General features: G+C 43.9%; 1 protein-coding gene across 3 annotated transcripts in view; it reads right to left on the bottom strand.

Annotated features, from left to right (window-relative positions):
* SUCO (SUN domain containing ossification factor) overlaps positions 1–26,969 on the bottom strand; it is a 115,245-nt gene that overhangs the window by 51,406 nt on the left and 36,870 nt on the right. For 2 of the 3 annotated variants that reach the window (XM_073643136.1, XM_073643137.1), the window contains exons 2-7: positions 16,719–16,827; positions 15,763–15,861; positions 14,833–14,981; positions 8,098–8,235; positions 6,155–6,305; positions 5,033–5,150 (exon numbers count right to left, since the gene is read on the bottom strand). In XM_073643136.1, the coding sequence (XP_073499237.1) occupies positions 5,033–5,150; positions 6,155–6,305; positions 8,098–8,235; positions 14,833–14,981; positions 15,763–15,861; positions 16,719–16,827 (764 nt within the window). The remainder of the gene's footprint in view (positions 1–5,032; positions 5,151–6,154; positions 6,306–8,097; positions 8,236–14,832; positions 14,982–15,762; positions 15,862–16,718; positions 16,828–26,969) is intronic. The other variant, XM_073643138.1, reaches the window with a different exon arrangement.

Here is a 26,969-nt window from a genome sequence, read left to right as displayed (position 1 = left end):
TATTCTGTACGGAAGACTATGTGGGGCCTGTTATTCTGTACGGAGGACTATGTGAGCCCCAGTATTCTGCATGGAGGACTATGTGGGACCCATTATGCTGTATGGAGAACTATCCTGTATACTGGTTAGCCTGCAATTTTGTCCAAGTTTTTAATTGTCCTCTGTGTGTTTGACTGCGGAGGTTGCCGGTAACCTTAGCAACAAGCAGTCCACTGTTTAATAAATCATCCCGTTCTAGTGATCATGGAGGATTTTTAATCAGGTAATTTCAGAGTTGTTTTTTGTTTTTTAAGTACTTTGCACTTTTACCAATTCAACAAGATACAACAACCCCCTATATATCATGAAAGACGCTACATATATAATGTGACTTAGTAAATGTTTGGCCATTTAATGGCTGCAGATCCACAGATTATACAACGTAGGCACTAAACTAGGTTGTAAAAAAATAAACCCACAAAGAGTTGGGTCGTGTCTTTGGGAATACTGGGAATTCTCCTAGAGAATCTGTTTGATTGCCTCTACAGTCTCCACTTCCATCTAGCACTTGTCGGTCCTGCCTGCTGACAGTCCCGCATTGCTGGATTTCAATGTAATGGATGGGTACAGGTTTGGGCACAAATCATAGCAAATTTACAAATCAGGTTTAGAAAGATAGCACACGTTGGATTTCTGCAGTTCCCATCAGTAATAAATCACAAGGCAGAACTCCAGGGCTGAGATCTCCCAGGAAGCCTTGCTGACGTGAAGGCTAAACAGAGCTTGTCCTGATGATTTGCATCATGGGAAGCACAGTCTTTCCACGGTGCACTTTCCCCAGAACTGTTTATCAGCTTCCAGGAATGAATCTAATGCAAGGCCGACCAGCAGAACTGTGCATGCAGCTCTGGAGTACAAGGCTACATTCCCGCACTGAGGAAATCTGCAGCATCAAATACTATGAGCCAAATTAGCTTACTTCCATTTTTTTCTCCCTGAATTTACATCTGCTTCGTTCTCCTCCTGGATTGATCTTTCACTCGTGATTCATGGGTAGAGACTATATTCAGTGTTCCCATCTAAATGAGATAGGAGATGACAGTTGGTGCTTTGAAGATCCTATGGAAGTGGGGAGGAGCTAGAGGCAGACAGACATCCTGCGGCAAGTTCTCCAGAAATGACAGTTCTCCATAAAACTTTATAAGCCCCAACTGTCACCACCACCATTAATGGTAAAGTCTGTATTCACTGAAGAGAACAGAATTTACCCATGAATTCAGAATTTTGGAGAAAGAATCATCAGTTCAGGAGGAGAAGGCAGCAGATTTCTCTAATAAGATGTATTACAAACCTTCTTATTTTCATGTATACTAGAGATTTATGAAACAATAAAAACAGGAAACTTAAAACGCCGGCTACTCTTTAAGGGATAGGATTTTCCATGGCTAAATGTTAGAAGACAACAGTTTTGTGATGACACAGGAGAGCTTTCTAAAGGCCAGATTCCCCTCCAGGAGCGACGCAGACAGCTCATATGACCGACTCCCAATGCCACAAATGTCTTTTGTTATTAATATCTGACCTAAAGAAGTGGAGTAACAGATGCCTGTATGGGACAGAGAAGGGGACTCCACCAATGAACAAAGAAAGAGCTGAAACTCTGGAATCATATACTATGAAAAGAGTGGGGAGGGGGGTCAAAAACACAAAACACACCTTTTTGACATGAACTTAAAAAATATTGACTAAATTCTGGCACAAGAGTAATTTCAAGGAAGAGATACATACACATTATTAAGGATATATTAAAAGGTTTTCAGTGATTTTCCTAAAAACAGGTTTTAACTATTAGGGTATGTGCACACAATGTCTTTTTCAGGCGGGTCTGCTCTAAAACAAGTCTTAGAAATGCACATGTTCAGCTTTTCTACGGCCCATTTTTATGTCAAAATGACTAAGGCTGCGTGCCCACGTTGCGGATTACAAGCGTTTTTGATGCGGAATTTCCGCTTGGTAATCCGCATCCCATGGTCCCCAATGAGAATCCGCTAGTTCTATGCCCATGCTGCGGATTTTTCCGCAGAGTTTATGCTGCGTTCAAAAATCCGCAGCATGTTCATTAATTTTGCGTTTCCGCAAGCGGAATTGCCTTATTTAATGCATGAAAAACCGCTTGCGGAATTCCGCATGTCGAAAACGCGCGAAAAACGCTTGCGGAATTCCGCATGCGTTTTTCCGGGAGAGGACATGCGGAAATGAAGCAGAAATTTTCTGCTTCATTTCCGCAACGTGGGCACATAGCCTTAGTGTTCATTTGCTCAGTCTTTAGAATGTTTTCCAGTGAATTTGTCAGGTTTTTACCATACAATATTAGCGCAGCATGAGCTTGATAGAGACCCTGATTCTAGGGATGTGTCACTTATTAGGCCGTTTGCTGCAGTTTCAATAAAATCAGTGTTTTATCAGGGGGAGATTATCACTACTGGACTAGCCGTCTTGTGCCTCCTAGTTCTCCTGCTCCTAGTCCTCCTGCTCCAACCCCAATATTGATTGGCAGCTTTCTGTGTGCACTGTGCATTGAGAGAAAGCTGGCAATCAGTGGTGTGGGCGGGGTTATAGAGGACCCAGCATTCTGAGCTCTGCTAGATCTTCAAACGGAGAAACATTGATTTTATCAAAACTGCTGCATCCAGTAAACTAAGTGATGCATCACTGGAGTCAGAGTTTCTGTCCCTACATCATGCTTCTCTCAGATGGAGCATAAAAAAAAAATCTGGAAACAGATTCTCTAACTGCTTCAGCAGTTAAAAGGGGAGGTTGAACTATACATAAAATCTTTATTTGGTATACATTATTGAGATAGGAAATTAAAATAATGTTCACTGTTTAAAGAAAGTTACTGCCAAGTAATATGGGGCAGGTTCTTCAAAGCTTTTACACCACAAAATTGTCATAGAAGATTTGAGAAATCAATTTTTTCTTCAATGTGGAGTGGAGAAAAAAATGTTGCGATTTTTGGCCTTTTTACACCAGTTCCAAATTGGGAGTGGAGCTGGGCCGAAACGCCACAGCTTAAACAAATCCGTTCTAAGTGACTTTTTGCCAGAAATCTTACTCCAGTCCCTGTGCAATGAATTACAGATTAGAAAAACAACTGTGGATTGGACCGCCCATGGTATAAAGCTGCATTCAGAATCCTGATTTTTATCGTTTACCATCAGGGGCAGAGTTTTAATCAGAGCAAAGATAATACTTTAACTGTAGCCGACATATGGCTTATCAGATATATTACAGTGATGGAAGCAAAACCTGTTACTGTGGGGAAGAAATGGAGAATAGGGGAAGGAGTAAGTTAGTAAGTTAGTGTAGGGAGTACAATTGGGGGAGAAAGATTGCACTGGATGGACCTAGGTCTTTAATCAACCTACGTTACTATGCATGTATGTTACCAAGTATGATTTGCTCCATTCCTGCACAAAGTATTAAATAAACTGGTTTCAACAAAAAGTGAAGGATTTGTAAAGTAATTAAACTTTACAAATTCATGGAAGATAAAACCTATATGCTGCTAATAAAAGTGAAATGTGGCCCATAACCCGTTACATTTCTAAAATAAGTCTAAAAAAAACAAATAAAAATTCTGGCCAAGTCTTTATAGTCTCAGGACACGTTGCTCATCTGCTCTCCACATGCCGGCGGCTCTGGAGAGATTACTCTACAAAAGATGGGACTAGACCAGGATGCTGATCCCCGACTATCTGGCTGCCTGTGGCTTTTTCAGTCACTCAAATGGATAAAGTCTATTAAGAAAGTCAAGCATGAACAGTACCAGTGTGGTGTTGGGCTCTGACTTACAAACTCAAAGTATGTAAAAAAAGTACACAAAACTACCAAATATCGTCATAAAAAAAATAATGCCTACTAATATGTGCCCACTAAAGTACATGCACTGACACATACAAAATGTCTTTAACTTAAAGGGAATCTGTCAGCAGGATAAACCCATCTATATAAGAAAAAAGTGGATTGCTCTGGAATAAGACATTGGATCACAGATATCAAGGTATCCGCTTATTCAGCTTCCTAATATGTAAATGAGCTGTTAAGATCTATGGGTCAAACATAGATCTCCCTGAGAAACTGCCACCAGAGCTTATTATAAATGAAAAGGGGAGTTACCAGTGCAAGACATGTAATGACCGACAGTCTGCTCTTCTGAACTACATGTCTCACACTGGTAACGTCCCCTTTCATTTATGATCGGCACTGGAGGCAGATTCTCAGAGATCTGTATCCGGAAAATAGACCTTAACAGCTCATTTACATGTTAGGAAGCAGAATAAATTGATACCTTGATATATGCGATACATGGTCCAGACACAGATCTCCATGAGAATCTGCCTCCAGAGATTATCATAAATGAAAGGGAACGTTACCAGTGTGAGACATGTAGATCACGAGAGCAGACTGTCAGTCATTACATGTCTCACACTGGTAATGCCCCCTTTCATTTAGAATAAGCTCTAGAGGCAGATTCTCAGGGAGATCTATGTCCGACCTATAGATCTTAACAGCTCATTTACAAGTTAAGAAAAACATGGATTTCTCTGGAATAAGACATCGGATTGCAGATATCAAGTTATCATTTTATTAGGCTTTCTGGGAACTGCATGGCTATATAGACGGCTTAGGAGGGGTGAGCCTACTAATAAATTCCCTTTAAATGGGTTACAGACGATCTCTCAAAGCGGCAAATGAGGAGATTTTTCTATATTGCTTAATGTAAAGAGCAGCTTCTGTTCTGTAACTTAGGACATGTGTCAAAATCTGTTAATGTCTTGCTAGTTTCAAGGGGATGCAATAAGATGCGAAGAAGGACTGAAGAACGAGGTTGTCCTGTCGCTAACATCGGATTTGGGTCCCAGCACCAGTTCCCCTTCGGTAACTTGTCAGGTACCCATCAAACTAAATTGGTTGTGTAAAGCAGACAGTTCATTTATAACCTGAGCTATCCTCACAGAAGACACAGGCAGTAAGAATGGTAATAACATACTTTTTTCTTTCTCTACTTCCATGACCTGCTTCTTCCATTCATCGAAGGTTGGAATGTCATCTTTTGTGTTCCCAGGTACCACCGGGTCGCCTCCAGTTACTTCTTTGCTGTTGACCATCTATAATTGGCATAAGCAATAGTGTTCATAAAACAGCACAGTAAGCTCTTCAGCCAAGACGACACTATTTCTGCCTGAACCTAATCCCCCTTTATGGACCATGACCCTTCCAGGCAACTAGATGAAAGCTGTAACACACACACTGGCACGGCTTTATTAGGTTCTGTTCACATTTCAGTGATGGTTTCAGTGCATGACAACAAGAAGGGAGCTGTAGCCCGCGACTACCTATCTATTGTAGTTCAAACACAAGCCATTGAAAATAGCTATACTTCTTCATCACATCCTATATCCTGGACCATATTCTATCCAATAAACGCCTATATGCAGCTTCTCGGATAAAACTATGACCCAGAATGTTCTCGTTTTATGCATTTAGGGACAAAAATATGCATCGAGGTCTGACATATGAATCCAAAAGTTATAAATGCATTTATAGTGGGGGGGATACGAGAGACATACTACAATATAAGTAAAAGAATAATCTGCTGCCAGACCCCAACATGGCCTGGAAAGAAGGATCAGACATCTGTTGTGCGACTGTTGAACTGACCCACGCAAATAAAGGCTTTAGGCTAAAGGGACGTTGAAAAAACAAACAACGGAGGCATATTCACCTGCCGTCACCACCGCGGATGCAGCACAGGCCACTCCGGAAGTCCGGATGTCAATAAGACCACTTAAGTCTGTGATTGGCTACCACGATCAGGTGACTAGAAGAGCGCATCTTCAGAAAAGCACCCACTGACGCAAACTTCTAGTCGCTTCTCTGCTGCAGCTAATCACAGGCTGCAGTGGTCATCTAGTCATCCGGTCAGCTCTAAAGCAACCTGTAAGAGTCCCTATGGGTGAGCAAGGCAAGCAGGCCTGTCGCTTGGTCTCGCTGACTATAAGCCAATGTGTATGGGGGCTTCAGACTCTAAGCATTCACATCCACCCATGTACAGCGGTCACTGCCTCGGGAAAAGGTCAACACATTTACCTTCCAAGCTAACACCACTTACCTCTCTTTCTAATTTTTGGGAAAAATTGAGGGCCAACTTCTGATTTTCTGTGTCCTTTCCCAGTGCAGACGCCTTGGCCTCCACGTCGGATGAAGTTTCTTTCCGTTTTTTGTTTGAAACCGAGATGTTCTCAACATGTTCAGTGACAAATCTAAAATAAACCGTTGTGGAAGATAGAGAAAAAAAGGAAAGACAATATATACAAAAAGATATGTTTGCCAATAGTAAAGCATGCATATCTGGAAGCAAGCGGTGACATCTCATACAGGTGCGGTAAGCTGTGACATGGCAACACCACAGTATGAAGAAATACATGGATTACGGCACAGATAACTACGAGCTCCCTGTAAGATCGCCAGGACACAAAATATTTCACATGCTCGTCTAATGAATTAATAAGACGTAATTTCCAACGTGCGTTAAGTATTTTCAATGTTTTGCATCAATGAAACGAAAAGCAAAATGTGCAGGTGCAAAAGCGTAAAGGAAAACGCAGGACAAGGTCAACTGAATCTCTGACGCCGAGTACCGTACTTTGTAAAATAAGAAAAATAAAAAAGGAAAAAAAACTTAAAGAAGTTATCCACTACTAGGACAACTCCTTGTGATACCCCACACTTGGCCCCGATAAAAATTCCTATACTCCCCTCCCGTGCTGGCGCCGTTCCAGCGGTGTCGGCACTCGCAGTCCCGTGGCCCCCGAGCGGTTGTTGTGACACGTGACCCCGGTGCCCAATCAGCGCTGGCGTCACAAGCACCTCCTCCTGTCGAATTGAACATGAAGAGGAAGTCAGATCAGCCACAGCCCGGACTTCCTCTTCATGTTCGATTTGTTCGAAGGCGGGGCCGGTGACACCAGAGCTGATTGGGCACCAGGGTCACGTGTCACAACAACCGCACCGGAGCCCCGGGACCGCGAGTGCCGACACTGCTGGAACGGCACGGGAGGCAAGTGTAAGCTTTTCTATATTATTGGGGCCAAACATTTAGATCAAGAAGGGGTTGTCTTAGTAGTGGAAAACCCCTTTAAGGGGTTCTCCAGACTTCCTATACGGTTGACCTGTCATCAGATCAGTAGGGGTCTGAGACCTGGCATCCCCATCCATCAGCTGTTATGAGATCCAAAGGCGGATGGATGTAACACCGGGATCGGAGCGGTAACAGCCCAGCTCCTTTCTCTGCATGATGGCCGCTTCCAGGTACTGGAGCTCAGCTATTAATCACTTCAATAGGAGCTGAGCAGCAATACCTGGAAACCAGGAAAACCCTATAAAAGGTTATTCCAAAGTTGCTGATCACTGGAGGTCCAATCACTGGGATTTGCAATGACCTGCAGAGGCTGCGCATGCGCTCCACTGTCTATGGGACTGCTAAAAGATAGCCGATCCTGTACTTTGCATTCTCCAGCAGTCCCATCGACAAAGAACGGAGGGAATTAGAAACCTTTGCCTTATTCGAATGAGTCGGGTCAAAGACACATTCTCAGGATTGGTGGGGGTCCATAGCATTCAGCCACCCAACAATCTGGAAACTATCAACTATTCAGTAGATAATCTGCAAAGTTGGGATAACTTTTTAAGGCTAAGCTACCAGCATACTACGAGCACCAAGATGATGTGCTGATCACCTCTGTGGCCACTGCAGATCTGCCTCCACATTTGTGATGGGTGTCACCGAGTGCAGAAGATTTGGACAGAATGAAGCTCTCCCCTATGACAGCAGATGTTACCAGAGCAGTACAAATCTCCTTGAAGCCTTTCAGTTGCACTTGTGCTTTGATGTACTCCATGCAAAGACAATAGGCGCAAAGAAAAAAAAATGCAAGCAAAGCATGTGAGCCATTGGATGCTGCGCGGCCTTAGTAGCAGATGGAGCGTTACCTTTTCCCAGTTTGGTTTTGGAATGATTTTGCTTTAAGAAGCGCAACCTACTTCAATACTCACCCTGCTGATGGACTGATAAAGGAGGGCTCACTCTCAGGCTGAACCTCTACTGCCCCCCCAATGTCACAGTCAGGGTCTGACTGCTCAGTGTCACTAGAGCTGACTACAGGGAGAGGAGCACTGGATGCTTCTATTGCACTGAAGGAGAGAAATAAATAGCTTTTTTACCCTGGGGGAACTGGAGAGTAAACAGCTTACCATGCAAAAACCATTATGGACATTTAATGCGATTAGGTGGGGGAAGAAAAAAAAATATAGAAGAAAAGCAGAAGAAAGCAGGCCCATTCCTATACGAAACATTAAAGTTGTGACTGTCATTGTCTGTTGCGATAGATACAGAGCATGGCGCCTGCAGCGAGCCCAGCTACTCCGACTACAGCTGCCCAGACATCAGAGGCAAGCCTGCAGTAATGGGCAATTACCAAGCATCAGCCAGAAGAGATTATTTTAGCTCTTTACTCGTGCCCTTGAAGCTGTTCCCATCATGGGGTCCCCCATCCAGTGACCAATGCTCACCTGCTGATAGGAGAGCGCACACTTTCCAGCTCATGGACTCGCTTATGTCGGAGGGCCATAAAGAGCATCCAAGTCTTCTAGACTCGAGTGTAGTTGACCCATTAAACTTTCCTGATATTGAGGATCTGTCACTTAAAAGGAAATCATCTGTCAGCAGGTTTTTGCTTTGTGATCAGAGAGTACATGATGTAAGGGCTGAGAGCCTGATTCCAGCAATGTATCACTTACTAGGCTGTGGGTTAAAATGAAATCAGTATTTTAATCAGGACTAGGGTCTGGTGACTAATAGTCCTCCTGCTGTGTAACCCTGTGCCCACCACTGATTGGCAGCTTTCTGTCAATATATAGTACACAGACCTGCCAATCAGTGGAGTGGGCGGAGTTATACAGAGCTCAGCATTCAGAGCTCTGCTAGGTCTACAGCAGATAAAGCTGATTTGATCACAACTGCTGCACCAAGTAGACAGTGATTCATCGCTAGAAACTCCACAGCCCTGGCTAGAATCAGGGTCTCTGCCCCTACATCATGCTCCTCTGAGGAGTTGCAAAAACCCGGTGACAGATTACCTTTAAATATGTGATTTAATTTGTCTGGTGTAAATGCTGCTGTTCTCCTGAATCTGGTGTCATTTTTCGATTGTTCCAGCTCCCCTCCATTCCATTCCTTAATATATGGCCCCTTTTACCCTGTATATAAAAGCAGTCTTGTTACCAAGTGGGCGTGGTCCTCAACTCTTCTCTATGAGACATTCTGAGGACCCTGCCCAGTTGGTTAAAAGAGGGGGCTATATATTATCTATCTAGCTATCTCTCAGGAACGGAGTGGAGCAGGAACAAATAAATGACCTCAGACATTTACACCAGTTAAGAAATGACATATTGGTGACAAAAAAACAGAGCACTGCTCAGGTGGCTAAGCAAAGCAAGCGCCATTCTTTAAAATGCACCGCACAGCGAATGCCAACAAGTTAGGTTAAGACCATGTTACGTCGGTATCGGTGTGTATCGGAGGGTCTGTCAGGAGCCGCAGTCATAGATCCAATACTAATGAGAAAGTAGATTGCGACAGGTGGTAGCTGTATTCAGCAGTTTGCTTTTCACGCCAATTCACAGAAGAAAAAAAAAACAAGAAGCAACTTTGCAAATAGTGTAAACTAATCCTACCGTTTTGTGTATACAGCTTTTATGCAAATCTTTGTGTCTCCAAGATTACATAGTCGGCAAGGACGTGTTCACATATCAAGGTATAGCTGGCATGACCAAAGCCAAAAGAGCCACGTCATACACAGTCGGACATGCCGGCACGTACACCTGAGGCTTTGCCTTACACACCAAGCGTAGACCCATATAGTGAGGTGAGCCAGGCTTTACAGGATTCAGCTTTTAGCAAGAACAAACGGTAATTGGAATCTGCAGTCCTTAGGCCTCCATACACATTGGATGAAAGCCGGCCGAACACGCTGATTACTGTGGGATAGGCCGACCATCCTAGGTCTATGGGGTCCTCCAGACGCCTCCCTGATAGATGGAGAAGGGAAGGATTGGGCAGATGGAACCTCTATCTATGAGGGGAGATCAGCCATTTCCAGAGGACTCTGGCAACTACTTTCTCTGGTGAAAAGCACAGCTCGTTTGTATCAAGTATCCGTGATGACACAAGCCTGCATAGGTTCTGTAGACACAAAACAGCAAGAGAATTTTCCGCAAGCAGCTTTATTTTATATACTCCAGAGCACAGTAACAAAAATTTGCAAAATTGTACATAGACTTCAATAAGAAGAGATCGCGAGCTATATTTATTCTCGATGGCAGATAACAGGTTAATTTCCAAAGCCAATACAAATAGGAGCAATGATTGCAATCACTTGTATATGGTGGAAAGACGCCATCAGACCTATATACAGTTTAATGAGGCAACACCATAGGAAAGATATATGGAGGATCAGAATAAACCATCATTTCTCCGCATATGAGGCTTTAGCTACTCTAAAAGAACAACTGATAAAATGTGGCATGTGTGATTCAGCCCAAAGTATTTTTTTTATTCTCTGAAGCAGATGGGGAAAAAAAAAAAAAACACAATCTCCACTAGTCTAAAATCATAAGTATAAGAACATGATGCCGAGCAGAGAATCAATACTGAACATTAAAATAAATAGACTACAAACTCCTAAGCTCCATGGAGCCGGGCGGGCCGCCTGACCAAGCTACAGAACACAACCCTCCCTGCTGAACAATGGTGCTGAGGCCATTCACGTGTCTTGAGACAATAGTGGCGGGCCAGTTACAGGCTCGTATCGCTCCGAGCGATGCCGGCCAGGAGTACGATCAGACAAGAGAACAAAGAGACCGGACACGACCCAAGTACCAGAAACGGCATGGAAAGTTCAGTATTGACTACAGGAGCCCAAAAAGGAAAACACCCTAAAGGCCCCGTCACACTAAGCGATGCAGCAGCGATCCCGACAACGATACGACCTGTCAGGGATCGTTGCTGCATCGCTAATACATCGCTGGTGAGCTGTCAAACAGGCAGGCTCTCCAGCGATGAGGGGAGCAGCGATATCGTGGAAAGAATCGTTCCACGATGTCCTGCTCCCGTTACTAGCCTGCTGCTTAAGCAGGAGCAGGCTGGTAACTATGGTAAATATCGGGTTACTAAGTGCGCGTGTGCCCCTAGTAACCTGCTGTTTACCATGGATACCACTCTGCTACGGTGCGCTGGAGCCTCCGCGCACCGTAGCAGAGTGGTATCTATGGTAAACAGCGGGTTACTAAGTGCGCGCGTGCCCCTAGTAACCCGATATTTACCATGGTTACCAGCCAGATCGTTGGTCCCGCTGGTCACACACAGCGATGTGTGCTGGCCAGCGGGAGGCCAACGACCAAAAAATGGTCCAGGACACTTTGCAACGATCAGCGACCTCACAGCAGGGGCCTGATCGTTGCAAAGTGTCACACATAGCGACATCGCTGGTGAGGTCGCTGGTGAGTCACCAAAACCGTGACACAGCAGCGATCTCGCTAGCGATATCGCTTAGTGTGACGGGGCCTTAAGAGAGTGGGCACTGACAAGCAGGCGCACCCTGATACTGTCAGCAGCTCCCATCCCCACTCACCTGAAGATGCGACAACAGAACAAGTCAAGTGGCCCCGCACATGTATTACAAATTCTGCACATACCCCCAACTTTAAAGGGGTATTCCCATCATAATAATAAGATAATAATATTACTCATAAATAAAAATATCAAATAATAATCATAAACAATAATCATAATAGCACAATTCTCCAGTTAGAAATGCAGAATAGTTCTTCTGATTTGCTATATCGCTTTCTCCGGCAGGACATTACAGTAGCGTAGGTATCCATGGTTACGTCCACTGATAAAGTGACATTAGATGTTAGTGGTCGTAAGCATGGACAGTGACACCTAAGCTACTGCAATGTCCTGCATGGGGAAAGTGACATAGCGAATCAGAAGAACTATACTACATTCCTAACTGAAGGTATTTGCTAATAATATTACTACTAGATATTGGAATAGGATCTTGGAGATGGGAATACCCCTTTAAGCTTTAGCACACGCTAGATAACAGTCACTTCTTTTTTACAGTAAAACTTAGAACTGAACCAACATTCACAAAACTCAACATCACATATAACCAGGTTCATACGGTAGCAGGAAAAAACTCTAATATTTGCATCTGTGCATATCTATTCTGTACACCGGGTTATATAAAGTCCTGTAACTTGGTGACTGCGCGGCATTACTTATACAGTGTTACTCCTGACATAGTCTGTCCTAGAGCCTACTGATCCCCGCCAGCAGTCATTGTGTAATGCTCTAGGGTCTTATGCTCATGTCTGCAGCATGGATCCTCCCTGTGCTCCCCGTGGGCTCCATATCTGCACTCAGCCTGCCCAGTGACGTAGGAAAAGCTGTCACACTACATGGCTTAGCTGCTGGGAGGGAATCTGTTACGGTTCTTGTCGGCGGCTTCCAAAATACAACCGGCAGAAATGGGAAATAATCCAGAAGGAGTACAAGTAACGCACCGCAGCTACAAAGTGACCCAACTTATCATGTAGATAATAACAGCACGGACATCACTGACAATAAAACTGTCTTTTGTGTTGCTGCCAAGCTTTAAAGGGGTTATCCAGTGCCTTCCACTTCCATAATTGGAGGTGAGGGTCTCCCGGATGCATCCTATCAATATTAGTGCAGGACATGTGCATGATGCCTGGAGGCCATTATAAAGACTAGGAAGCCGCTCCTTTCACCGCGCGATGTGGAAGTGAAGACGCCTTAAGGTACAGGACATTGTGCAGATCACTAATGGCTGTCAGGCATCTATAGTTTGAGGGTGATTAAAAAAGGTTATTCCCAAGAAAGTAAGTTCTCCCCAATCCCCAGGATATAGAATAACACAGTGATCGCTGGGGTACGAGTGCTGCACTCAGTCGCTAACGCTTTATCTCCGCACCATTGAAGACTACGCTCTACAGAGCCCCATTCTCGGGAACATTGGAGGTGCCAGTGGTCAGACCTCCAGAATTTGGTAAATTATCCCCTAACCCATGGATTGAAGATCACTTACTATCTTGGGAATGGCCCAAAAAGGTCGTTTCTAGCACAAATATTTGACAAAAGACAGTAAATGACATTGGTTAAAACAGCCATTAGATACCTGATGATCCCCTATAGCTCCAAAGCCACTGCTACAGTGGCCCCCCAGAGGTCGGTTTACTTCCCTACAGCGGGGACATGCAGTTTACCTAACTAGTGACCACTGCAACCAATCACTTATCACAGCAGTAGAGCCGAGGTGGCTGGCATGAGACTTGGTTGCATTGGTGTTATGGGCAGACGCTACTGAAAGTAAACAGACACACGAGTGAAGCGATTCATTCGATTTGGTATTAACCCTGTGTAGTCAGCTTACTGGAGAAAATGACATTTTCTTCTCCATGTAGCCGCTCGCTTCCAGTGATTGGGGCGCTGCAGGGAAGGGTTAGTCACCTCTCACTGTAATCACTGCCCAGCACTGACAGTCTACTCTGCGGTGCGTGTGTGCGGAGCAGGCAGTCAATCAATGTGCACTTACAGTATACAGTGCGCTCACAGTATAGTGACAGGTGACTATCTCTCCCTGCAGCGCACCAGTCACAGGAAGAGAAAGAATGAGATTTTCTCCCATAACTGCTGCTCCAGTAAGATGGGTAAACTGGTTTAATATGGGGGCTATTTACCTGCAGTTAACCTCATATCTGCAATTAAAACGTTTGAGGGGATCAGTTCTAACCAGAATCTCTCATCAATCTTCATATTCATACACACAGTGCACCAAAACAAGCGTGTGGTCACTAAGGATGTTCCCTCTGTGTCAGGATAGTTCCCCAAATCTTCAGTATGAGGACAATAAATAAACGTTCCCAAAAATGTGTAGCCTCCCGATACCGTACTAGTGTGACAAGGAGGGGATGAATACTAGATAGGAGTGGAATCAGCAGGGTTTTACCAGCTTACAAAGTGATGGCACATTGCTAGGATGTGACACCTTATCTGTGGAGCTCTTCTAATTCCAATAATGAAGGAGATGCAGCAGTGGTCCAGAGTCCAAAAGTAAATTTTCCTCCTAAATGCCTATCCATTAAATGTCATAATCAAAATTATTTTCTAATATACTTGAACTACAAACTCCCTATCCCCCCCCCCCACACTTCCTTTTTGATGACCCTTCGTTTGAGAATCCCAGTGGGATACTCAAACAAAGCGTCATCAGGGGGCAGATGGTGCGGTCAATGCTGCAGCCCCTGCCCCCTTCATGAAACAAAGGAGGAAAATTACTTTGGATTTCAGATCACCTGTTTAAGTTTCCCTGCGCAGCAGCAGTCCCCGCCACTTGACTGGTAGGAACAGCAGCAAGTCTCATTCATTGATGGGTCAACTACATTTTGCTGAGCGCCACTGTACAGGGAAAGCTTGTAAAGAGGTGTAAGGAGGCTATAGCACCTTTTATCTTTCATTTTGGGCACTGTACAGACCCTGGGGCAGGACCCTACATCAGTGATGACCTATCCCTGCAATATGCCATGGCTTTATAGGATAGAAGTAAGTCAATTGGGTAAAGGAAGAAAAAGAACAAATCAGGCAAAACAAAAATAAAAAGGAAAAAACATTATTTCTTTCTGTATGTATAAGACATGACTTACTCAGGCTGTGGGTCTGGAGGGATCTCTGAGGTAGACGAACTGGAAATGTTTTCACCACTTGCAGCCAAGTTTATAGCTTCTTTCTCCACATCGTTAGTGTCAATGTCGCCAGGAGGTACATCTAGCACCTGCTGCTCTGGTTGTTTGCCCTGCAGAAAATCAAGTCACATTAGGAAGGGAAAAAAAAAACAGACATACAATACCTTCACAAATCAAAGAAATTAAGACTGTTTAACCTATTGACAGATTCCAAAAGGATAGGCAGCCATATGATTTCTCTAACATCGGGTAAGGTAAATGTAGAAACGCTGCCTACACGCATCAATGTGTTGGGTTTAACGTTACTTCCTTTCCGTTAAATGCTCATTATAAAACATTAGAAGAGCGAGTTTAGATGAAGCAGAACGTCCTCACTTGTCTGATTTCTGATCATTAGAGGGCTAACTTCTCCTGAGACCATCAATCCTGAGAATGAAGGGGGCTGTAAAGCTGCATCCGATTCAAAGTTCTTCCTGAGCCGGCTATGGAGGGACGTGCAGCAGGTTGGTGGAGTCTGGCTGGGCAGGGAAAGCCAGCAAAGAGGACGCAGTGCTGACATCCACGTTTCATTCTTAAGCCAAGGTTCCACTATCAGTATTTGGTCAGTATTTTTTCTCAGGAGTGGGAGCCAAAACCAGGAGTGGGTGATAAATGCAGAATTGGTGACTTGTTTCTATTATAGCTTTTCTCTGATTGTTCCTTACCTGGTTTTGGCTCCCACTCCTGAGAAAAAATACTGACCAAATACTGATAGTGGGGCTGTGGCCTTAGAATCAGTCACGGGGATCAGAGTTTGAGCTTCCCAGCTATCAGAAAGTGACATATCCTAGCGATCTATGGAAGTCAGGAATGGCCCTTTAAATATTGGGAAACTTGCAAAACTAAAATTACCTTGTCATCCTGACTGCAGTCTAACGTTGCGTCTTCTGGCGCTTGACCTGGTGGGACAGATTCTACCGCTCCCAATATCTTCGGTGGCTCCTTTTCCTCCTAGATCATTCCAGAAGAAAAAAAAAAAAAAGTATGTGACTGTAGGACCATAAAACTTCCTGTTAAAATATTTTAATGATATTAAGTAATGAGATGTAATATCAGAATCTCAACAAGCGTCACATTTATATGTAAGCATATAATCACACGTGGCAGATTGCTTGAGAAAATTTCTGCAACCCAAAAAGGTCTTCCCAACAAGCAGATGGATTTCTGGTAGCCTCAATCAGATGACCGGTGTAGTCACAGAAAGGTTTGTGATCACCACCACCGCAGAACCAATACAACATTCAGTTCAAGGGTCATCCCTGACAGATACAGTTCCTTAATCTGAGATTTATGAGCAGAGCAATTTAGAAAATTATATTCTCACAGGGGAAGCAGCAGACGGATCACTTATTAACTGAGGTAATGGCGTGCTTTACAGATATTTCCCATATACTTAGTATTACATTATAGGATGTCGACGAGTGCGATTCAGCAAGTGCAGTTATCTCTACTAGTAATCACGCTGAAGGTCGGAGGGACATCAATCCAAAGATGGTGCCAGTTGTTTATGAATAGTATCCCTACCCTGAGCCTCATGTAGCATTGCACAATCCTCTATTACAGCATTGCCGGGACGGGTCAGCTTCTCGTCTGCGTGCGGGTCAGCGCCAAATACCGGTCAGGGTGACATTCAGAAAGTCCTTACACTTCAATGCCAAATCCAGGGCATCAAGGCTGAACCAGTGCTTAGTCCATTGATGTCTGCCCTGCTGCCTGCCAGGACCATGTATAAGCTATAGCTACCCACAAGAATTACATTAAGCATTTGGTCATCTATCCCGATGAATTAAGAGGTCACCTCCACATACCTCTTTCCTGGTGGGCTCATCCTCATTTATAGGGTCTTCAGTATTCTCCGTGGCTTGTTCTGCAGGAAGAACGAGGTCCTCATTGCAAAACACATGGCGGGATGGAAGCCTGAAAGAGGAGCACACAAGCAAAACTAAGTAAGAGTCTAAATGCAACAGTATGTCTATTAATGACTCTGAAGACCGTCTAAATCATCATTGCGAGGAGAGTCAGAGCAGACAAAGTTTATTGCTTAAAGACGCAATCCCATCAAAGTTTTTATCCTCTCAGTATAGTGCAGTCATCATATTATACAGCACTGTGTACTTACAATTACTCATTTTGCCTTTCTACCCAGTTAATGCTTCTCTCTGCTCTACATAGAAACAGGAAGTTTATTGCATTTATCATTCCCCTCTTCACCCAGCTGCTCCCTCCTCCCCCCGCCATAGACTTTTGCAGTAATTCATGACTTGTACAGAGAAAATTGACCTCCTTTGTATTTTTACGCTCGTTGTGGTTGGATGGAATGTTGCACGCATTTTTATGTTCCATTTTTTAATGTGGCGTCAACTCGAACAGTATCGCACTAGAGAAAATGATCAGACATACTGAAATCAAACATGCCCAATCCAGTCTTTTTTCCATTGACATCAGGGGAGCGTTTGGACACTCCCAATCGTCATCAGCAGACAAGGAATTATCACATATAGGATGATTAAGGGTGACCTGAGCACCTGAAACGTTTGGATGTCGTGAAGTTTTAACTTGTCACCAGATTTGCTCTTCCGTGGAGCTGGACTATTATCTATTTGTTATGGTGGCTCCACGGTGGATGTGCCCTCCGTGCTCTGGATTGTAAAGTGAATTTGCTATGGTGAGCTGGACTTCTCCTACACAGTAATAAAGGTAGAAATCTCCCAGATCTGGGAAATCATGGGATTTGGGGACAGGGCAGTAAGTGCTCAGGATGATTTGCAGCACATCATAGTTGTGTTGCATTATGATGCGATTATGCCGCAGACATTAATAATTAAAGAGCAGCTACACATTTACAGTTTAGTTACCAATATGATTAACTATTAGTACTCGCTTCACTCCATCACAGTCTCTATCAGTGCAGCACCGACAGAGCCCTGAAAGATGAGTAATAAGCGATTTCCTACAGTACAGACTGGTCTGCTGCACCAGCAGGAGTCTCCGGGACAAGACAGTCCAGTCTTCTGAATGCAGCATTGAATGAAGCAGAAATTGCATTAGACCATGTTCACACACTGAGAACCAAGTTAGGATTCAGCCGTGGCTTCGGTGACCAATTTCTGCTTGAGTCCACCACCATCTGCATCTAATATCCAATAGATTAGGGAGCCATATTGCTACCAGAGCGCTTAGGTCATCTATGTCAGACTGGTGGGGGTTGGTGTCCAGGTCTGGCACCCTATAAGCACAGAGCTGGAACACTGCTCCATACACTGCAGTGGCCGTTCCTAGGTAGTGCAACTCAGGTATCATTCATGTTAATAGGGAACAGTAGACTGATGCGGGTGTTGGACCCCAACCAATATTACATAGAAGGCCTATAGTAAGGCTAGGGTATGACACTACAGGTAGGATAGCCTTTGTACACTAGTAAGATTTCACGCTCATATAATATTTAGGGGGGGAAAGTCAGCACTCAAAACTTGATGCAGTATTAAAGGGAATCTGTCAGCAGGGTTTTGCCATGTAATCTGACAGCAGCATGATGTAGGGACAGAGACCCTGATTCCAGTGATGTATCACTTAGTTTTCTGGGTGCAGCAGCTGTGATATAATCTAGCAGAGCTCTGACTGCTGAGCTCTGTATACCACCACCCACAAAACTGATTGGCAGCTTCCTGTGTGCACTATGCATAGGCAGAAAGCTGCTAATCCGTGGTGGGGGCTTGGTAACACAGAACAAGTTGGCCAGGGGGCAGGAGACACCTAGTCCTGTAGTGATAATCTCCTGTGGCTAAAACACTGATTTTATTGAAACATCTAGACATAGCCCAGTAAGTGACATTGCTGTAATCAGGGTCTCTGTCCCTACATTATGCTCCTCAGATTACATAGCAAAAACCCGCTGACAATATTCCCTTTAATTTTCATGCAACGCAAGCAAGCATATACCGGGATGTTTCGGTCCCGATTGCAGACCTTCTTCAGATACCCATCTATATAGTTACTGTAAGTGTATCACACAATGACCAAAGTCTACATAGACCATATACAAAGAACATGACATCAGTACTAAAGGGACTACAGGAGGTCATGAGGTACGGTATCTAATAGTAAAGAGGATACAGACAAGAGGTACGAGACAACATGGCAGCACGATGACTACTACAACTTGTCAGAGGTAGAAGAAATCGTTAACCATCGTACAGATCAGGTAAAGCGGCACAATAAACTGCAGGGTAAGCGAGGTCTTATAGGGTACATGCCCCCAGAGGATACACAGCCTGCAAGGAGCTGAACACAAGGGTTTCTCATGTCCAGATTCATGGTCCGAGCCATGTCTGAGGCTGCAGAGTTCATCTCAGGAGGTCTGCGGCTGGTCTGGACATCGCAGTCCATGCTTGGACTGTGAACGTCTGATGTGTGCAGCCGGGTTGATATACACTGGACAGTCCATGTACGTTACTTCTGCTGCACGCACAGGAATGGATGTGGGGTGGTTGGCAACAGTCTAGTATGGTGGCAGCAGGGTGCTGGTTGGCAGCATCGCTTCTAGTTCACACACCGGATGTGACTGCCCGATGCAAATCAGTGTGGATGGCAGCGTTCCCAGATAGGCAAAGTGACCCAGATAGTGTGAACTAGCCAACATCTGTGTAACAGGAGATTTAGCTGAAAATGGAATAAAACTGTAGATCACAAGTGATTTGTGCCAGGATACCGGATACACATATCAGGTGGGGGAAGGAAAACAATATCAAAGAGGTAAAAAAAAAAAACATCCTCTGTATAAATACTAGATTCTTTATACAACATTAAAAACACCACGCTTCATACCTTATTAATCCTTGCTAAGGCTGGTGAAGCAGTATCATCATTAGGGGTGAATAGGTGATGATGACCTAAGATTTTTTTATGTTTTTCTACTGGAGGCTCGCAGGCAGAACATTTAGATGCCCGGGACGCACTTGTGGTCGCAGTCCATGCTATAATTACCTCGACTCATCTTCCAAAATGTCTGCTGAACCCGCCAGAACATTACAAAGCACAAAAGTAGCATGTTATGTTATTAAATCAGAGACTGGTGCAACCAAAAGCAGGCCTGTCCCATATACAATGGCTGCTCTGATAATGGTCTCTTCTGAGATGGGCCTCACCAGAGATGGCCGCAGGGGTATATAAAGCATATGTTCACCTGAAAACACAAGATTATACAAATACGCCTGACTGCATCACAAGTCGCGCACAGATCGCTGTGTGTCGCAGCTACATTGCAGCACAAAGTCATATTGCCACTTGTGGGGTATCGCATCCATGGCGAGCAAAAAAAATAAATAAAAATAGACCTGGTTGGATGTTTTGGGATTTGGTTGTGATAGCCTAGGGGTCTCCGTGCAACTCCAGTCACTTGAATTGCGCTGCAATGTAGCAGCGACATAGTGACCGTAGCAGCGACATAGTGACCGTAGCGGCAGCCAAAGTCGGTGTAGCCCGAGCCTTACACTACATGAACAAATGAGTAAGTACTGAGCAGAATCAGTGTGCATTACTCCAGAGCTGAAATCTGCCAGATGCCATGGGTCATTATCCATTCCTATACAAAAACTACTGACAGCTTCTATGCAATGTGCCGCCATGTATACGAAGTATGAAAGGCTTTCAGGAAACCAGATGGCACAACAGATGCTGAAGATATACAAAGCGAAGTGCTACACGCAGCGAAACATCACAGCCGACACACCGGCTATATTTAGTGTTTGGATACAGTATGGAGGAAAGAAAAACCAGACACTTACTGATCAAGCTACCGGACATTTTGCCGGTGTGACACACACCGTATTCTGACTTTGTAGTATGTTGCAGCCATTATTCTCACCCTGGATTCCCCGACTAAATCCTGACAATGAACGGGAGGAAAATTTCTGCAGAATGATGACTGCATAGCGGCTTTTACAGTCTGCAGCCCGCTCATTATTAGCATGGATGCCACACGGAAAATGTTTGATGTACAGTATGGCTATGTTCACATGCAGAATTTTTTTTTGCAGCCAAAATGGTGCGATCAAATCTTAAATTTTGCTGCGTTTTTTTTTTTTTTTGTCTACAGTAAAATGTTTAATAAAGTTGGTTTTATTTACCCCCCAAAAATTGCAAACCACAGAAAAACCGGTGTGTTACATCGCTTCCCTTTCTCATTGTTTTCTATGGGTACAACATGCTGGAAACACGCTGAAAGAATTGACTTGCTGCAGATCTCTGAAGCGCTGAAAATCTCAAATTCTGTTAGGAAAAGAAAAACAAATCCAAGTGTGCGCATGAGATGAGATTTCCGAAATCTCATGGGGGTTTTCTGTTTCTATTAAAACAGCTACTTCTTGGCATGAAAAAACGCTGCAAAAACACTGTCTGAACATCTCATGGCTCCATGGGCGGTTATTTTTCCGATATTACAGAACCATATAACAGCTCACCTGAGGATATTATGGGATTATCACATCTGACATTTTATAACAGGACAATGGGGGGAGTTTACAGAATAAAGGTCATCAGCGTAATCGGAAGAAACTACTGATAAGAAACACATCAATATTCAACATGTAAAAGGGAGAAAAATGAATAAAATCATGAAAAAAGGAATCGGCCATCTGTCACAGATTTGCTAAACTTTTTTTTTTTTTTTTTTTTTACAACCACAAATATACAGTACACAACCCACATTATTTCTGTTGAACTTCAAAAAGGTAAAAAAAAAAATTCTCAATAATCCAAATAATGTATTGATGTGTTAAAGAATCTGTCAGCAGGTTTTTGCCATGTAATCTGAGAGAAGCCTGATGTAGGCAAAGAGACCCAGATTGCAGTGATGTATCACTTACTGTTCTGCTTCCAGTAGTCTCTATAAAATCAGCAGTAGATTATCACTACGGGACTAGTCTCATGCCATGTAGTCCCTCTAACCCTGCTTAAATGATTAGCAGCTTTCAGCCTATGCACAGTACACCGAAAGCTGCCAGTGGTGTGGGCGGGGTTATACAGGGCTCAGCATTCAGAGAACTGTACTCTGTAGCAAAGAAAACAATGAAACAATGGTTTTATCAAAACTTCATCAAACAGCACAATATGTGGTGAATCACTGGAATCAGGATCTCAGTCCCTACAGCATGCTTTCAGATTACAGAGCAAAAACCTGGTGACAGGTTTTCAGATTTCAGATTCAGATGCCCGGTCTAAGAAAAGTCTGTAGTTACTCTGTGTGACTGCAGACTTATGAATTCCCCTAAAGTACGCACTGAGGATTCGCCAGATATGAGGTTATGTATACTATGGGCAGAAGCCGTCTAGTATGGCGGGAGGTTGTGCCCACTAGACGGACTGGACTCAGAAACTGGTGAATCCTCACAGTGCCTGCACTGGGGGAGACGGGATTCATCAGTCACACAGACTGACTGCAGACTTTTCATTTTAGACCAGACAACCCCTTTAAGTCAAATCCAGTGTGCAAAGAAAAACAAAAAAAAAAGCTGAGGGCAATATCCTAAAAAACTAATTCCAACTGGGTTGTGACGACAAGCCATACATCTGATCTATTCTAACAGACTGGGGTCATTTCCTCACCAGTGTACACCCACTGAAAAACATTGGGCACCTTTAGTTTAAGGCTGGGGGTTATACGCCAATTCTGGCTGTGACAGGTCGCACAGCCTTATGGTATGCCACAGCGCCTGCATCGCACAACGCAAGTGAATATGGTGGCATTGTGACTGGTGGTGTACCACAGACACACCAGAGAATCACAGAGCAGATGCAGGCTTGATGAGGAGTCCAGCAGCCTCCTACTAGGCTCGTTACACACTGTATGATAGAGGCAGAGAGCAGATTAGTACAGAAATGACCCCACTCCCTATAATCCATCCTGCTTGTCTGTAACTATAGACGGATAAATCTCCACAACAGGCAGAAGACAACAAAAGTATTGGTATGGACAATAAGTTGAACTTTTAATAGTAGTTACATTTACAATCTAACAGGGATACATTTGGTGAAATGACAGTGTATTAAAAAAAAAAAAAAAAAAAATTCAACATTAGTCAATGTAAGATAAAGTTTCAGTAGCCATGGCCTGATCAATGACTGTCTTTACCATGGACTGTGGATGGACCACTGGAGTTACATTCCCGATGCAGGGATAGCAGGAGCTTTCTGTATACAGTAAGAAGCTCCCATAATCCCTCTACAAATCACTGTTGCCTTTTGCACAATTTAGGAGAATTGATGACTGTGATTTGTCACCTGGAGCTCTGCGGTGGACGCAGGGGAGATCACCTATAATAAAGTGATGGGATGGAGCAGGTCACCATACTCTTATAATGCTGGTATTAGAATACAGACACAGCAAGCACTGGCAGGAGACGGTGACAGACGCTGGGTGACAGGCTGCCATCCATCTGGAAGTGAGGAGATGAATATATAATGTCTGACCATCAGTAATCATGGATATTTATGTGGCTGCGGTCTACGTCTCCTCTTGGATCTGTTTTTTCTCTGTAGTCTGTATTTAGCAGTTGCCAGAAGCCATCATGATGATCACACTAAGCGAATGGCATGGGCTATAATATGATACAGATAGAAGACATACCAAGCGCCATCCATACCATATGGTTATTACAGCTGTCCAGGAGCAATGCATGGGAAAGTCTTACAGATATGGAAGTTTCTCCAGGAAAGTGGCTTATGTACATGACCTGGAGAGGTGCCTCCATAAGCGCCCCCCCCCCCCCCCTATTTCCCAGTATGCAGCAGTGAGGCACAAATCTCTGGGTATATGGCCCGCTGTATGCAGGGAGGCTAAAAAATACATAAAATATTCATTGACTGGAGGCCCCGGGGGACAGCGCTGCAAATATGCTTAGTAACCGAGGGGGTTTTCAGAAAGCCATCAAGAGCGGCAGATTTTGCTGGTCTTGACACTCACAATTAACCCTTCAGGCATCACGTACTACAGAAAAAGCAAATTTGTTTTAAAAAGGGAAACAAACCTTTCCCCATGGAGCTGCATCTGAGCAGACAGCACTACATGACGGCCGTCCGTAGCACTCAGGGGTCGGCATGGATATCCTAATGGATGTTGAGAGTCAGCAGATCATTAAAAATGAGTTTTCCCCACAGTGGGCATTCATCATCTGCCTACAAGATAGATGTCCAATTGATGGGACCCCCAGCAAACCCTAGAATGGTGGTTTCTCTGTAGAGCCAGACAGGGATTTTGCTGTATTTTAGAGGGTGGAAGGGATATAAAATAAAATTAAGACCCTTTAAGCCCTGCTGGACCAGTGACTTGTCACCGCAGTCACGTCATTGTTGATGGAGGGTAAGCAGAGATAGAGTTTCACCAGAGCAGAAGAATAAATGGTGAGAATAGGTTAGTTTCTAAAAAAATATTTCCTCCATGGGAACGATTTTCTTAAAATACTGAAAAAAACGTTTTCCGGCAGAGCAGCGCTCTCTATTCTACACCTGAACGGAGCAGTTCACAGCGCTGAGAGCGCTGTGTGGTCTCTTACATTTTCAGGATTGGTAGAGGGTATTCAACTTATCTTTCAGGAGGGTGGACCACCAAGATTTGCAAAAGAAAGACATCAAGAAATGCTGATTTTTTTCTCCCCCCAAAGTGCTATGTTTTAGTGCTTGTCGCTTCCCAAGCACTTTTTAGATGGCTGCATTCTCATTTTTTTTAGTAATTTTGTTGCATTGTCTTTTATAACCCCATATAACAATGAAGAAATCAAAGCTTTTCAAGCAAAAACACTGGCAAAACACATAGCAGGCTGTCCATAGACTTATATTGTCTTCTGGAAATAGATAGAGTTGGAAGTGTCTTCAGATCGGAAATCACCTAACGCATGGTCCGGACATTTCTTGTAACCGCTTGGCGTCTCTGGAACCTGACGTGGTTAAAAGTCCCTCAATAGACTTAATATGCAGCAAGTAATTTTTATAAAGAAATGTGTGTGTTCATCTTGTGCGTTTAGGTAGCGCTTTTTCAGGCAGTTTTCACAGCAGAATCAGCTTGACAAAAAGACGATGTGCATGTAACCTCAGATGGACTCGCATCATTCAGAAAATGACCATCTACAGTTATGCCATCACTTTTTATGGAGAAGAAAGGCAGTTCTGGTTAAATTGATGTGTTTTTCCCCTCAGGGGACCGGTACTGTATCTGGAAGTAGCAACAAGATTCAGCGCTCGATAGAAAAATCAATGCAGGAGAAAGTGTCTCCAGGGCCTCATTCACTTGTAATCTCTTCCTGCACATTACTAGTGTTAGGAATTCCCTGCATTATCTAGCACATTGCTCTGGTCAAAGACTAGATAAGCAGATCCAGCAGGAACAGCACTACTGTACTATAATGGACAAGTCTATGGAGCCATGACAGCCTATGGCTGGCGGGCCCAGGTGAGGCTGGCAGCTGTTTGCGAACTTGGGGCTTTAGCACAAGGTCTTGCAGTCAGTTAGAAGGAGCAGGTCTCCAGATGGTGACTTTTGTGAGAAGCAATATTCACTATATGGATCTTTTAGGACATCCCATTATAAACCCATAGACAGTCTGGAGTCTGTCCCTCTGCAGGTATAACCACTTCTCTTAGGAAGGCTTTCTACAAGGTTTCGGAGTGATTTTTACCCATTCATCCAGAAGAGCATTTGTGAGGTCAGACTGATGTTGGATGAGAGGACTTGGTGCAATCTCCATTGTAGTTCATCCTAAAGGTGTTGGATGGATGTTCTTCCACATCATATTCACCAAACCATGCCTTTATGGATCTTACTTTATGCATTTGTGTGCAGTCATGGGAGACAGAAAAGCGACTTCCAACTTGTGTGAATCATTTGGGGAAGCAATTGTCAAAAATGCCTCGATATGCTGAAGCATTAAGATTTCCCTTCATTGGCACTAGTAGGCCTGGGACAACCCATTGAAAAACAGCCCCATGGCATTATCTGTCCTCCACCAAACTTTCCAGATGGCACAATGCAGTCAGGTGGGTAATGTTCTCATGGCATTCACCAAACCCAGACACATCTATCAGACACCAGATAGAGAATAGTGATTCATCTCTCTACAGGACTCGAGTGCTGGCTGCCTTACATCACTCCATCTGACGCCTGCAATCGTGCTTGGTGATGTAAGGCAGCATGCAGTTGCTTGGCCATGAAGTTCCCAGCGGGGGGCACAGTTTTTGTGCGGACATTAATGCCAGATGAGGTTTGGATTCTTTAGTCTGCAGTGCGTTGGTAACTTTTATGCCCTTTCCTCACCAGCACTTGACAACCCCTCTCACTTACGTGGTCTTCACTTTGTGCTTTTCAATAATACGGTTTACAGTGTCCATATACAGTGTGCATTTAGCTCTCGGGGTGGCCACTTTCCCATCCTTCATGTAGCAGACTGTCCTAGTCCTGGCGACATTCCACAGATTAATGCCCAGTAACCGTATTAAATGGTAGAAGCCATGAGCTCAGCACAATCAGATGTTACAGAGGTCTATGCAAACACAATTAATCCCAGAATCAGTATGGTAACACCGCTCTCACTGACTCCCTTTGTATTGGGACTTTTATTCCGTGTGGGTTTAGACTCCGGGCTGAGGACAACGAAAAATAGCTGCCATCATATTAACACATGGTGACAGTCTGACTTGTGAAGAAGTACATTCACTATAATATCATCTAGTAAAAGGGGTTGTCCACTTACACTGGATTCATGGCTTATCTCCATCTTCCACCATAGCCAAAGTAAAGGGCAGCGCTGATATACACCTCAGGCCCTGAGTCTCAGTACAGGTGCAGATCACTCAGTGGGAATATGAAGGCCTACCTGATCGAGAACCACAAAGGGCTCATTGCTGGAGCGCCCCTTTAAAGTGAACATCCACTTGCTATCGCCATGTTAAAGATTTATTATAAAACTAAGTAGCTTAGATTTGTTGGATAAAAGCAAATACCAATTATCACAAGGCCAAAAAAAACACAATGGAAAGGGTTAAAAGAAATGTAACCCAAAATGACACGCAAG

Source organism: Phyllobates terribilis, unplaced genomic scaffold, assembly GCF_046119375.1.
Source record: "Phyllobates terribilis strain yellow unplaced genomic scaffold, ASM4611937v1 Scaffold_8__6_contigs__length_399053987, whole genome shotgun sequence".
Classification (NCBI taxonomy): Eukaryota; Metazoa; Chordata; class Amphibia; order Anura; family Dendrobatidae; genus Phyllobates; species Phyllobates terribilis.
The sequence above is the reverse complement of the archived record's forward strand: the minus strand, read 5'-3'. Positions and strand labels throughout refer to the sequence as shown.